Source organism: Ostrinia furnacalis, unplaced genomic scaffold (assembly GCF_004193835.3).
Source record: "Ostrinia furnacalis isolate ACB-3 unplaced genomic scaffold, ASM419383v2 OfSCF4045, whole genome shotgun sequence".
Lineage (NCBI taxonomy): Eukaryota > Metazoa > Arthropoda > Insecta > Lepidoptera > Crambidae > Ostrinia > Ostrinia furnacalis.
Genome location: NW_021134284.1, coordinates 256,801 through 271,253, shown reverse-complemented (window position 1 = coordinate 271,253; position 14,453 = coordinate 256,801). Strand labels below are relative to the sequence as shown.

The 14,453-nt window shown below is 36.5% G+C and overlaps 1 protein-coding gene across 5 annotated transcripts in view; it reads left to right on the top strand.

The window, feature by feature from the left end:
• IRSp53 (Insulin receptor substrate 53 kDa) overlaps positions 1-14,453 on the top strand; it is a 172,302-nt gene that overhangs the window by 136,327 nt on the left and 21,522 nt on the right. For 4 of the 5 annotated variants that reach the window (XM_028312592.1, XM_028312593.1, XM_028312589.1 and 1 more), the window contains one exon: positions 4,499-4,721. In XM_028312592.1, the coding sequence (XP_028168393.1) occupies positions 4,677-4,721 (45 nt within the window). In that variant the 5' untranslated portion in view covers positions 4,499-4,676. Of the gene's footprint in view, positions 1-4,315; positions 4,411-4,498; positions 4,722-14,453 lie in introns of those variants that run through there. The other variant, XM_028312591.1, reaches the window with a different exon arrangement.

Sequence of the window (14,453 nt, the reverse complement as noted above, 5' to 3'; positions counted from 1 at the left end):
TTTCCGTTGCTAAACCAATTTAACGGTTCCAGATAAGAAGGTAGCTCAACTAATGATGACAATTTTACACTTGGCGAATTAGTAGCACGCCATAATTATTACAATTTAGCAAATAAATGTACCTACTTAAAGCAAGTGATGGAAAGGTCGATGACATTAGGCATTAGTCTAGTTTTAAAAATAATAAATGGAAATTGAATCCCAGTGCCTAGAGTTTAATGGGTTATGAAAGTTGGCTGTACTTATTAAAAAATAAGTAACTTTTATAACGAGATTGTATAAAGAAATTATAATCATAATGTATCTGCTTACGGTAACTTAAAAGTCCATAACTAAATAAAAAAAGGTTATACGCAAAGACTTCGATAGTCTCATGAAACTTCAGAGTTCTTCGATATTCCTGAAGGAGTTAAGAATGAATTTTGCTGTTTCAGAATAAATCTTAAATTCACTTAAGTCTATGGTCTGTGTAGTTAGATGCAGACAATGTCTTTTGCATAAAGTTTTAACTATTTGCATAGTATCGCTATCTAGCGAAACAGTTTTAAAATGAGAAGATATGGAATATTAATTAGGTACCACTTAGAGGCAGCACTTTTAGTCTCAATATAACAACCGTTTTTATTAAGAACATTAATAAAACAAAAAGTAAGGAAATAAAGCAGTCTTTCAGTGATATTCAATATCGAAATTCCATAACAAGTTCCATTTCCATCTATCGTCTAGTTTACGTTATCGATAGAAAGCTAATTTCGTAGTCAAACTGTGAATAGAACATAGCTATTCTATTCTAAAACGCGTTTACCCAAAAGAAATCTCATTTCAGTTCTAACCTACAAGCGTCCAGAAACCAATTTCCCTGAACGCAATAGAACGTCTTAGAATGGAATATGATTTTGTAAGAGTTAAGAGCTCAATGCATATTCGATTTATACAGCCAGCACTGCAGTGAGACAAGAATACGGATATGAATATTCAGCTTCAAGCTGCAATGTGGAGTTGCATATTATTTGCGATAACAAGGTTCATCAGCAAAACGTGGTGGTCGGGCCGCGGCCGCCGGGTGACTTCGATATTTCAACTATTTCGTACCACTCCTCAACTTGGCACGCGAGGCCGTTTTATTTTAACGTTCGAAAATCAAACAAGCGCTGATTGAGCGAAAAAAAAGTTAAAAAAGAAAAAGTTAAATCAAATTTTTGATCACACGTTCAAATATTTAAAATCGGTTCTATTTTTAAATAAGTGTCATCTTCTTAAAGCTTAATACGAGGGCGGCACTGAAAATTTCGGGAATCAAGGAAGTGAAACAACATTACTATTTAAAAATGTATTTATTGCTTTTAAAAGTATTCTCCGCGAAATTTGACACATTTTTCCATACACGAAACCAATAATTGAAGCAACCATTGCATTCGGAAGTTTGGGTCTCCAAAATGGCCGTTTTGTAGGCTTCCACAGCTTCTTCAGGTGATGAAAATCTCTGACCACGCAATTTATTCTTTATTTTAGGGAAAGTATAGAAATCATTAGGCCTTAGGTCGGGGCTGTACGGCGGATGGACTAATAATTCTATGTTTTCTTGCTCTAAAAACTCTTTTGTTCAGTGCGCGGTGTGAGAACTCGCATTGTCGTGATGGAGGATGATGCGGCGGTTGCAGTTCTCTTTACGGAGTTCAGAAACGACCTGTGGCAAACAAATGCTAGCATACTAATCTGCATTAACCGTTCTTTGTCCCCCAAGAGGAATAGTCGCAACATGGCCGGTTTTGGAGACAAACGTGGCCACCATTTTTTTTGCAACACTCCGTGAACGAACAATTTTTGTTGGCTTTAATTCATTTTCGAACACCCAAACTCGTGACTGGTTTTTTGTTTCGGGTTCGTACGCGTATATCCATGATTCGTCACCTGATACGATGTTGTATACAGCATTTGAGGATCCTGCATGTAATCTCCCGAGAGTTCTGACGCACCAAGTAACGCGAGCCGCTTTTTGCTCTTCACAGAGCGAATGCGGTATCCATCGGGAAAACAACTTTTTTACACCTAATTGTTCATGCAAAATTATTTGTATTTGACTCATGCCAATGTCTAAAGTTGTCTGAATTTCGCGGTATATCACATGTCGATCTTCTTCAATCAGCTTACGCACAGCATCAACGTTTTCTTAGGTGACTGCAGTTTTTGGACGACCTTGACGGGGATCATCACTGAGCTTGACACGTCCACGTTGAAATTCAGTAAACCAGCGATAAATTGTGGTTTTGGATGGGGCTTCATTACCAAATGCAGAAATCATCCGGTCAACACACTGTTTTTGTGTTAAACCACTCCAAAAGTCATAATAAATCATCGCTCTTGAATTTTCTCGAGTCAATTCCATTTTCTCAACGACTAAACAAGTTTGACAAGACCTTGTGATACGACCGAGAATCTTTATTTAAATAAATAAATGGTATACGATTTTTAAAACCCTGGAGTTTGCAATTAAATAGATTTTAATATGACTGGAACAGTGGAAATATTCCATTCCCGATACTTTTAGTGCAGCCCTCGTATAATATGAATTTTAGGTTTAGAGAATCTTCAATTTATTTACAAACAATGTCAGATACTTTCTTGCTATTGAATTGTTACTGTCATTGACGTCTAATAGCTGCGAAAAGTGTTCATGTATGTTTGCTAAAGTTTATATCGCGATATTTGACGATTACTTGCAAATCAGCTTTCCTGTCCACAACAGAAATTAAACAAAGGCGCGCATAAAATATGTAGAAAGCGATGAAGTTTGAAACCTGACTTAGCAAAAGTGAAATCAGGGAAAAGCTGCGCGACCGTCGTGCGTTATAGCTGATTCGCTCCCGCGCTACTTACGAGGCCTCTAACTCCCAAATCCGGATAGAACAAGTTCAATCCGGACTAAACAACTTCCAACTGAAATAAGCAGCAGTCGCACACTTGTTTCCTTACGCCTCGGGAATACAGGAAAAGAAAGAAAAGTGCCCGCGTCTACGGTGCATATGCAAGGGGGGCGGGGGGTCACGACGGAAATCTCTCTACTTCAAAATGAAGTTACGGATCCGCACAGAAATTGTGTTTTATATTTTTCCCGGCATGTGACGCACGAAAAAACTTCGAGATAGTTCCAGACCTTTTTGCAGCGCGGCTGGCTCCGTAAAATCGGCGTGTTTCCTTCGAGCGCGCCGCAAACATTTCCCAAGTTAAACTGTCGCGATGTCTCGACTTAAAGACAACATTTTAGGAGAGGGCCTTTTTAATTAACGTTTTGAATGAATTAATATTTGAAGTTATATAACTGTTCCGGCAACCAACTCCATAAATACTTTATGTTGTACAAATGACGGTTAATTAACATCTATTAAGCAGATTTGAGCTAGGCGGCGGGCTATGCATACGATTACTTCAGCAGACTGCATAAAGCTCTTGCGTAATTATGCAAATTTAAGCCGACATCTCTCATTTATGGTTAGGCATTTTGACAGCGTCGTTAATGTTGTATCTACATACAAATCGTATAAATTTTGAAAGTAAAAGTTTTGGGTGTGACTATTATTTAACGTGTTAATTTTAGGCATCGCTTGAGGGCATTGTCAAAGTCGCTAATGATGATTATAGCGCCCATGTCGGGTGATGAAAACGAAAGTGCATGTTCTTATTTCGATCTCTATTGTATTCTATCGTTGGGTGTATGTAACACCTGTCACGCAAATTATGTGTAGGTAGCATAATGTTCATGCAGACTGCAATTGTGGCATTGAAAACGAATTTGTTTCGCAAGCAGTCAATACTTTCCGTCACGAACTAAGATAGTGACCTGATTGCGACTACGCATATTTATTGTTTCGAAATGTATATTTTGCTAATTATATCATAACAAAATTGACACAGAGATAAGACAAGGAACTATTTCCAATAACCTTTATTGTACCATGGCCTTTGCAACCAAAGATCTTAAGCATTTTATTTAAGCTCGTAAAAACGCACTATAAACTTCAAAACATTAATAATGTAAAAACAAAAGAGGTTCAAGTATGCATAAAGTTTGTTGTGTAGTCGTGAAATCACAAACTATCATAATAATCATAATTTAAGCATCTACAAGTGTCATTGACCCAAAGGTATTTCAAAATGACCACACGAAATACACGAATTCCACCTTGCTCACATATCTACGAAGATATGTATCTCGTAACCGTAAACATAGAGAGGTTGAACATCAGCGGCTCCATAGTAATCTTATTATCTCGTTTACTACGTATTTCTAAACATCGACAGTCGTGAGATACTTGAGCGGTGTGGAGGTTAGGTGACTCTACTGCCACGCTCCGTTCCGGCCGCACGCTTCGACACTGGCCACTAATAATTTCATAAAGAAAAATAAAACAGGTCCGAACTTTTTTATTCTACTTTTAACATCCAGCCAACTTTTTTTTTAATTTGGCGCGTTTTTGAAAATGTTTCTCTTTTGTTTCAGATGTCTTCGAAAGTGAATTTGTTTGCTGAAGTGCTTTGAAGAAACAGTATTGTGTATTGAAATGTGAATAGTGTTCAAGTGATAGTTGAACTGAGTTCGTGTGATAATTCGTTTTTATCCCAATGAAGTTTCACGTGTAAAACGCTGCTCACAATTGGTTTTCTGAAAATCTGTCACCATGGAGACGGAGGAGCTTACGAAACTCGTCGATGGCATATACAAGGTAAGATATATTTGCTAGCTAATAGGATATTGGCTTTAATTAGTGCATGAGATGTTTATACATAAATTATCTCGGATGAGTGATGTATCAGTCATTAATTGTTAATAAAACACGTTTAAAAATTACAGATACCTAGTACAAAAATATTAATTAAATTATGATTGATCTTTTTTGTGAAAATTATTTTGCTACGGTTGGAAGGTTACTATATTAGTTTCAATCACTAAATTAAAATTACATTACAGAATATCAGAATGCGTGAACTAAATAACGATTTCATTAGAGTTTTTATTTATGTTATTAATTAGTGATATCCACTATAAGCTTTTAGACCATTAAATACGTACCTACATTACTCCCCTATTTTTACGGAATGTTTTTTAATTAATTTGCAATGTTATAAATAGTTTAAAACATGTCGGAATGCTACCTAACGTAAATGTACGTACTTACTTACATTAATTAGTTAACAATTTCAAAACTTCCCGCTTCAGTACTTATTTGGGTTTCAGTTTTGTTTGAAAATAGCCAAAAATATAGTATTTGCAATCGAATTTAATTGTTGCTTTAGGGTTGAGTTAGCCAATTAGTATGCAAGTTATTACGTACGTCGAAGAATTAGAGTGAAACATAATTTTCTCAAGCTCAGCGATTTTTAACATTCACTTACTCTTAACTCAGCAAATTGCGAGATTGTTAAATAGATTGCAGTTTAATTTGCGCGCAATTTCATTTTAATACTTAGTAGGTCTACATTTCCTTTAGTAATTTCAAACTTGATATAAAGTCTCTAACATTATATTGCCTAACTGATTTAACATGATACAATGTAATGCCAAAATACGTTATTTCAAGCCTACTTTTGACTTTTTTTTTATCAAAATCAGATGGAGTTACGAGATTTGTTGACCATAGGAAGCTAAACTACGAAAATAAAACGGAATGATGGTCAGAAAATATACGATATCATTAATTGCCTTTCATTCTGTAGTCATATTAAATTATTTATTCCAGTAATAAATGTACAACTTATTAATCAAAACAATAACGTCCGCCTACACACACATCAAACTTCTCATCTACAAAATAAATAACTTGGTTCGTCCAGAATTTTAATAATATTTAAAATCAGATAAAATGTAGAGCCATAACATACAATGTAACGGTTTTTTAACAGCCTTAATGGGCATATTTATTTATAACTTTGGTTTGTAAATTAATTACGATTCATGGTAAAGTCAACGCCCCCATTAGATTCACGCTATCCGAATGGAGAATCCGTATTAAATTAACATAAAGTTATAGAAGAAATAAAACGAAGGAATTCGTATTTATTCCATATCAGGTATCTTTAAGACCGACAGAGGCATCTTCCTTGTGTGATATCACGATTTGTAAAGTGTTTATGTCAGTAAAGACAAAAAGTAATAATATTGTTGTTTTGACTTTGTACAAACACGATTTTATTGGCATAGGTCGAACTTAAACATTGCGTAAGAACCTTCTGGAAAAGTTTAAAGTCGGACATAATTTGGTAGGTTTTAACGGATCATAATATTAATTCTCCAAACAGGAACTTTACGCACCTGCAACATGAATGTCAAGGTCAAACGGTCAACCGAGCGGAGAATCGATAGCAGCATTCCAACTCGATTTCTCTAACGTGTTAATCGAATAAAATATGGGCGCTTCTCGCATTCCTTGCGCGGACCTTAAATTCGAAGGAAAGTGAGATATCCTACTTTCCTTTTGTTGAGTTTTAAAACTGCTGACCTTTACGGCATTCTTTTCATAACGCAAGGGCATAAACTTTCATTACAAGATTAAAGTCCCAAGTATCGAAGTGGCTCTCTATTTTCTTTATACATTTGTATAAGAGATCAATATTTAGTCAAATTAATACAACATTGAATTAAGAAAATAAAATTATTTTGCTAGTTAAATGTCACAGTAATTCTAATGTAATCATTACAATAATCGAGGATTTCATTTAAAGTTAACAACACTTTGATTATGCCAATCTTTATTCAATAAATTCAGTTTTTGGCGGACGTCCAGCACTGCTACATTAGTTAGTTAAATCTATTCCTACAACCTTATTAAGCCTATTTTGTGATGTAAAAAATGAAATTTATATGTTAAGTTACCAGATAGCCTTTTTCCTGTTTCCAATCGGCACTTTGATGTTTTTTCAAATAATCTTTGAATATTTATAATTACATCATTGGTCTCGTTTATCAGTGAAAGTTATCAAAGATGTTGTAGAAACCATATGACTGATGTTTATTAATTATGTAACAGCCATACGCCTGTCTGCGCCTCATACAAATTAGCGATATCGTATTTTATGCATTAATTTTGTGAATTAATTAGCACCAGTGTAAATTAGATACCCACCGTTTTGCGTAACAAGAAATTCATTATGACGTACCGTGTCGGTAAATCACGTTTAAGTGTTATTATTGTTGCCTGAAAACGGTGGGAATTTTGAAACATTAAATAAGCTACAGAGATTTTTCGCCGCATCTGTATATTACCTACTAGCGGCCGCCCGCGACTTCGTACGCGTGGATCCCGTTTCACCCCCTTCATCTATCTTACGCGGTTTAGATTTTTTCATACAAATGTTTTTTCCCGCTAACTCCCGTTCCCGTTGGAATTTCGCAATATCCTGTTGTAACTAAGCTTTAAGTTTACTAAGGGACCTGCATGCCAGATTTCAAGCGTCTAACTTAAGCGGTTTAGATTTTTCATACAAAAGGATTTTCCCGGTAATTCCTGTTCCTGTGGGAATTTCGGGAATTCCTTTCTTAGTGCACCTCTACGGTACCTAAGCTACGTCCCTTATAAATTTCAAGTGCCTACGTTTAGCCGTTTAGGCTGTGCGTGGGTATGTCAGTGAGTCAGTCATACAAAAGGAATTTCCCGCTAATTCCAGTTCCCGTGTGAATTTTGCAATATCCTCTTGTAACTAAGCTTTAAGTTTACTAAGGTACCTGCATGCCAAATTTTAAGCGTCTAACTTACGCGGTTTAGATTTTTTCATACAATTGTTTTTTCCCGCTAACTCCCGTTCCCGTGAGAATTTTGCAATATCCTGTTGTAACTAAGCTTTAAATTTACTAAGGTACCTGCATGCCAAATTTCAAGCGTCTATCTTACGTGGCTTAGATTTTTTCATACAAATGTTTTTTCTCGCTAATTCCCGTTCCCGTAGGAATTTTGCAATATCCTGTTATAACTAAGCTTTAAGTTTACTAAGGTACCTGCTTGCCAAATTTCAAGCGTCTAACTTAAGCGGTTTAGATTTTTCATACAAAAGGATTTTCCCGCTAATGCCCGTTCCCGTGGGAATTCCTAAGTATCCTATAACCTGCCCAGGAGTATGAAGAATAATTGTACCAAGTTTCGTTAAAATCCGTCGAGTAGTTTTTGTTTCTATAAGGAACATACAGACAGACAGACAGACAGACAGACAGACAGACAGACAAAAATTTTACTGATTGCATTTTTGGCATCAGTATCGATCACTAATCACCCCCTGATAGTTATTTTGAAAATATATTTCATGTACAGAATTGACCTCTCTACAGATTTATTATAAGTATAGATTATAAAAAGAGACTGTAACGAATGTAGAGGCTATTATGCTCTCGCTCGTCTTAAATGTAATTATTCGTCGTTATTAAGTAATACATTCTAAAAATATGAGTTAGAAATAGTGTAGCTCAGGTTTTGCATAACACCAGAAATCTTGTTCAAATTCAGCATTAAAACTTGCCGTTGAATTACAACGTCCAGAGAACGTGCCACCCGCACCGCCTAAAAATATAGAGACGGACCACAAAAAATCAAAATACGTTTTAATTAAAAATTACGATAACAGCGTACGTGACTGTCGTACATTTTCCAGTTTTTACTTCGTTGTCACTTAACGGGAACGTGACGGTGGTGGATTAGATCTCTTTGCCTTGACAGCGCAATTACACGCTCCCCGAATCGATGGACTTGGTCGAATGTTTTAAAAATGTTCAAATCTAAAGTGGTAACCTAGCTGTTAATAGTAAAGCACCCTTTTTACTAAGAGCTAAGTAAACTTGGACTATATTTTACCACACGATTGAGTTGTTATATTTGTTGTCTCTTATCTACTCCTGGTACCTTAAACATTTGTATTATTGTGCGTTATGCGCGTACCTACTAGACTAGACTATATTGTATTTTTACACACCAATGATTTTGACACAATCCAACACATGAGCTTTTATTATAGCTGAAAACGTTCATGCGTAGAGAGAAACCAGTCGATTGAAATGTTTTCAAAAATGGTTTTTCATTCAAATTTAATAGTAAAATGGTGCGTGCATGAATTTATAGAAGTAGGTATTTTACACAATATCGCAAACTGTAATTTGATTACGAAAGAATTTCACAAAAAACAACTAGGTACTAACTAGATCATGTTTATGACAGCTCGGGATATTGCAAAAATATGTTTAACCTTCCGTGTGTTTGTTCAATATCCTCTTTACAAATTAATTATTATCTATCCTAGGTTCTTAATTAAGTATCTAGCCTTCGATTTTACTTTTGATGACTTCATATTAACTATTTAGGTACCTACATTTATTTTGCGAACGTTAGAACACGAGTTGTCTGTAAATAGTCTACAGTGAAATAGACTCGCTTAGATCCCTATCCAAGCTTATTTCAGGCACCAACCAACCACATTAAAGGACGTTCACGTACAATCTCAGTTTACCCAAGTGCTTTTTAAGAAAATAAGAATGTCAAGGTTAGATATGAGAGCCGTTTTCAAGATATGCGGAACATTTGTCTTGTTGCGATATCAGTCGACGCATCGTAACTGATCTAACCACCGTTCCGTGACCCGCCTTGCGCACTCATTGCTGAGGGTGGCGAAGATTGAAGAAGACTACGTTATAGTGGTCGGGTGTAACCCTGTTTCCTGGCTAGAATGAGATTGCTCCGCGACATTAAACCGGCCTAATGTAAATTTTCGTCGTTACGTTGTGTCTGTTTGTTCGGCAGTGTTCGCGGATCGCAAGCGTGTGTATTGCGTGATTTCCTCCGGTCAATGGGAACAATTGAGCTGAAACATGCTCCCTCAGGGGATAAAGTAATGTGAGACGTAATGAAAGCTCTAATAGATCCATTTGCTTTTATTCAAACAAAATTGCGTATATTATCACTCCTTTGGAGAATTTCATTTAGAGAAAAGCCTTTGCGCGCAAATGAGAAGATGGAGGGATGTTTTCCTTCGAGAACTTTTATTATGAGAAACACACTTTATTATGTTTATGAGCGCTCATATGTTTAATGTTTTGCGACTTATTATTTTAACCTAATAACTTTATATTGTCTGTATGTTTTTGGTATTCTTTTGTAGAAATACATCACTTTTATAAAAACAAAGCGGTTCATTCCTGTTGCAGACTACAATAAAATAAAACCTAGTACTAACGTCATGCGAAACCAACTAGCGAAAAATCTAACCTTAGTCATTTCGTTACACATAAATCCGACTTGGAATTTGGCGTGCCACGGTAACCCCCAACAATTATTTTAAATGCTTAGCATAAATCAGCCGGCCGTAAACCAGGTAACTCGCAGCCGAGCTGACCGTAACTATTTTAGCGGCGCGTCGACGCCGGCCCGGGGACCCGCACTTATTTGAATAAGAATGGTCGAGTGCACCCCTGGGATAGCGACTCTGGACCTGGAGCTCACCTAACTACGGCTCTGGCTATTTTACCAGAAATGTAGGCAGCTAGTATTTGGGTTTCACGGCGTTAGCATATTCGGGTTTGAAACTTGCTGAATGAAATAGCTTTGGGGAAGAATTGATTTGTTTGCTCAAATGCAAAGAATCTATATTTTTCCAATATTTTTGGTAGGTATGTTTTATTTTAGTAGCTCACATAAGATGGTAATATTTTATGATAGATTAAACCCGCGAAGGACAATGAGGAAAACATGTATTATGTTTGCACAATCCCGGTAAAAATGCTTCCATAAGCATTCAATAGAATATTGTGAACATTTGGCACGAGGGAACATATTTCAATATTTTGGTCTTAATATTTTGGCATAAAATACGTATAGTCATTTTCTTCATGTTGATGCACCATCCTGTTTTATACGACACGATTTTTTATGTGATCCGAAGAAAAAACTGGGAACATAAAGCTATCAATATAAAGCTTGTCGTAAAACAGGAGTACCTCGCTGGATCCATGGCACAGAGCGAGAATATAAATAAAATTTGTCTTCTGGGTCGCATATGTATTTAGTTTACGCGTATTCCTCCAAATACAATTTAAGGAAGGAAATTGCCTCCCCGTAGAACCCGTACAAAATGGAAGATCTGATATTAAATCTGGATGACAGTTATTAGGACTCCGTGGAGTGCCACTCGCTGACGCAGAAAGAATTTGGTATGATATAATATTACAAACGAAAATTTTAAAGAAATGTGATATACGAGTATTATGTCTCGCTGGAAGGATTTTTTTTACAGAATCTTTAGATCGCGCATTGTCAATTTTGCAAAAAAATAAGGCTAAACATGGACAAACAGTGACACGGAATTGTTTACATGGTATTAGGTAACCAAATTTCTCTCAACACATAATAGCATCGTATACCTACAATGTCTCCCTTAAAGCAATTTGCCAAAGCCAAAGGATAAATAAGGCGCAAATATATTTTTCTTCATCATGTCAGAAAAAAACAGTAGATACGCCGGCATAATAACGATATGTAAATATTACGAAATTGTGAAGAGGACCGGTTTGAATCGCGTTAAGTAATGTATACTGGGAGTTACCATAACTTGAGAGGGCGTTAAATGCAATGTGGTCATAGACGCCAAATTGAATGGTTACAGAGGAGCAATATGGCCCGCAGCCAGGTGGGTCGATGACATTAAGGAATGCTATTGGCGATGTGCCAACAAGTGACACGAAAGGAATGATCTGCCAACGAACACTATGCGACAAACTCACGGCTTATATGGTATAGAAGGCAGAATTTAGTAACTACGCTCAGATAGCTTTACAACAAGTTAAAGGTCCGTTATCATTGCAGACAGGGTATAGTTTTATAATAACAAACTGACGACGAACCCGGAAAACCTGTCTGCTCGTAGTACATTCGTTTAAAAACTTTAGAACTGTACAAACATGCATGTAGGGGTCTTCAAACAACTATCACGTTTTCAAAGCCTGAACGATTGTTGAACATTTTATCTAAACTCAATTGTATACGCATTCACAAGAGATATCTCTAGATACGTGTGTGGTGGTGCACTTTCAAAGAACACGACAAATCTCAAAGAATATACGAACGAACACAGTTGCTTCTAAACCGATTTCCAGGCACTGATCGCTTTGTGAACAAAGTATTTGCTCTAACACCTACACAATGGATAGCAAAAGGCGCAAAAGAGAATTAGGTATCTTTTAACTGAGTGTTTAACGTTGCTCACAGTAAAGAGGGAAACAGAACAGATGCTCGGAACCTGATCAGTAGCGATCGTCTGGAAGATTAAACAGGAATAGACAGAAAGAAACACGCCCCAGGGCCGTCTCGGCGCGCTCAACAAAATTTGTTTTATAAACACTCGCGTAAGTCTCACTCGACTTTCCCTTTGTAATATAACAATAAACATTGTTTTTCCTCCAAGGTCGTTCACCTATCAAAGATTTTCATATGAGTAGGGTTACTGTTTGTGATAGAAAATAAAACAGTTTGTCAGATTATATTACCTGCTTTATGAATTATTTCGTTCGGGATAGTAATACCTACGATGAAATGTTAGGAAACTCAATGTAGTTTCTAGATATTACAGCTGATTATAAAACTTTTTTTTTTATTTGAATTCTCTGTCATCAAGAATACCTATGCAGTTCTGTGGTGTAGTATCCATTTTTTAATGTAAATTAGGTAGTCAAAATGAAAGAAGCAATACCAAATAATTTTAATTTGGTTGTTTCTTCGATTTGGAGTTCGAAAATGCAAAACCCTAAGGCCTTTGTAATTTTTATCTGTCACCCCCTGTGGCTGCTGTAAACAGACGTAAATTCGCGCCCCAATCCGCTTAACTTTTGACTCAGCGCTTTTTAATTTTGTTAAAAATTTTGGCTAACATTATAAATTCTCAATTAGATAAATTTGTTCAAACGAGTTGTTTCTTTTGTACGAACACCTCTTTCATCTTGTTTTTAATAACTTCGGAAAAAATATCATTTTCAGCGAGGAAAGACGTCGTTAACGAAAGGTCTAATCCGCATAATAATCATAATCATAACACAAATTGTTTCTTACGCTTGGAATTAACATCGTACAACGTTTTAATGTAATTGGATGACAAAATCCCTTTTACGAGCAAACATATGGCATCAGAATACAATGTAATTATGCCTGTATGTGCTTAGGGTGACACGGCTGCCTTTACGCAACTGTGACGCGCAACTAATAAGGGTACACTCAGCCGCCTCCATATTTGCACAATTACATTATGCTTATTGCCTTGCCGGCTCCAGAGACGTTAAACCGTTCCGAATACTTCCATGTCAGAATAAATAACATCAATTTCAATTGTTAAAGTCGTAATCCTTTTTATGTGCCGTAACAATTATACATAAGAGCATAGCGTTACTTTGAATCCCTGCTCTAATATTGCTGACGCATCATAATAGTATTACTCGGAATTTCGCTCCTTGACGTCTTTGTACCGACGCTGATTGCCGTTTATATAATTGCCTACATTCTGTACCATCACGGGCTGTGCCTCGTCTCGAACACAAATTAGTTACTGTGCACGAAATATTTTCTTAATTACGTTCGAGGAAACAAAACAGAATCATGTTTCTCTGTGACATTTCGGATTTCAACATCGGCTGCTGTTTGAACACAAACGTAATAAGAGCAGTTATTTCTTGTTACAATATTTGTTTACGGACACGCTTTAATGATCTCTTAACAGAATACGGCTCTGTTTACGTTAAACGAGAGCGTATTGCCTTACGTTGTAGGTACGGTGCGATGTGTATTGATGGGATGTGTTGTAAGAATTGGACCTCACCCATTGTCTCTTACACTTTCTAAGTGGAATAGTGAGTACGAACGATTGCCGCGAAATCGGAATTATACAAAACATTTCCGTGACACGCCGCCTTACGCCAATCGGTCACAGTGCGAATTTTCCCATTCAAGTCTGGCTCCTGCGGTCGCCGTGACAAATGCTTCAATGATGACATCCGATGAACTACATTTTTTACCCGAGAATGTCAACGAAAATAGTAAAAATAAAAAGATCTTCTTCAGAACTGGATCTTTTTTTTATGTCTAGGAAATCAAAAAGAGAGGTCAAATTAATATAGCTTCAAATTGGAAAAAAAAGTTAATTATATAATGAAGTATTCAGTGAGACATGTTTTAAAAACATGAAAGCTCTTTAATTGCAGCGAGCATATTCCAAACATTCGTACAATTTTAATCTTTATTAATACTCTGGTGAGTTGGGTCCCGGGTTATAAGTACATGATAACGATCCGAGTGGTGAATATTTACAATCGTTCGTATCCGAGGTGGACAAACATTTGCAGGACAGGTTTTAACGCTCATTCCGGGCCGTAATAGCCGTACTGTTACTCGACCGATGCGTGCGACGACAAAACGCATGTTGATGTCCAGCAAAAGTTGTGT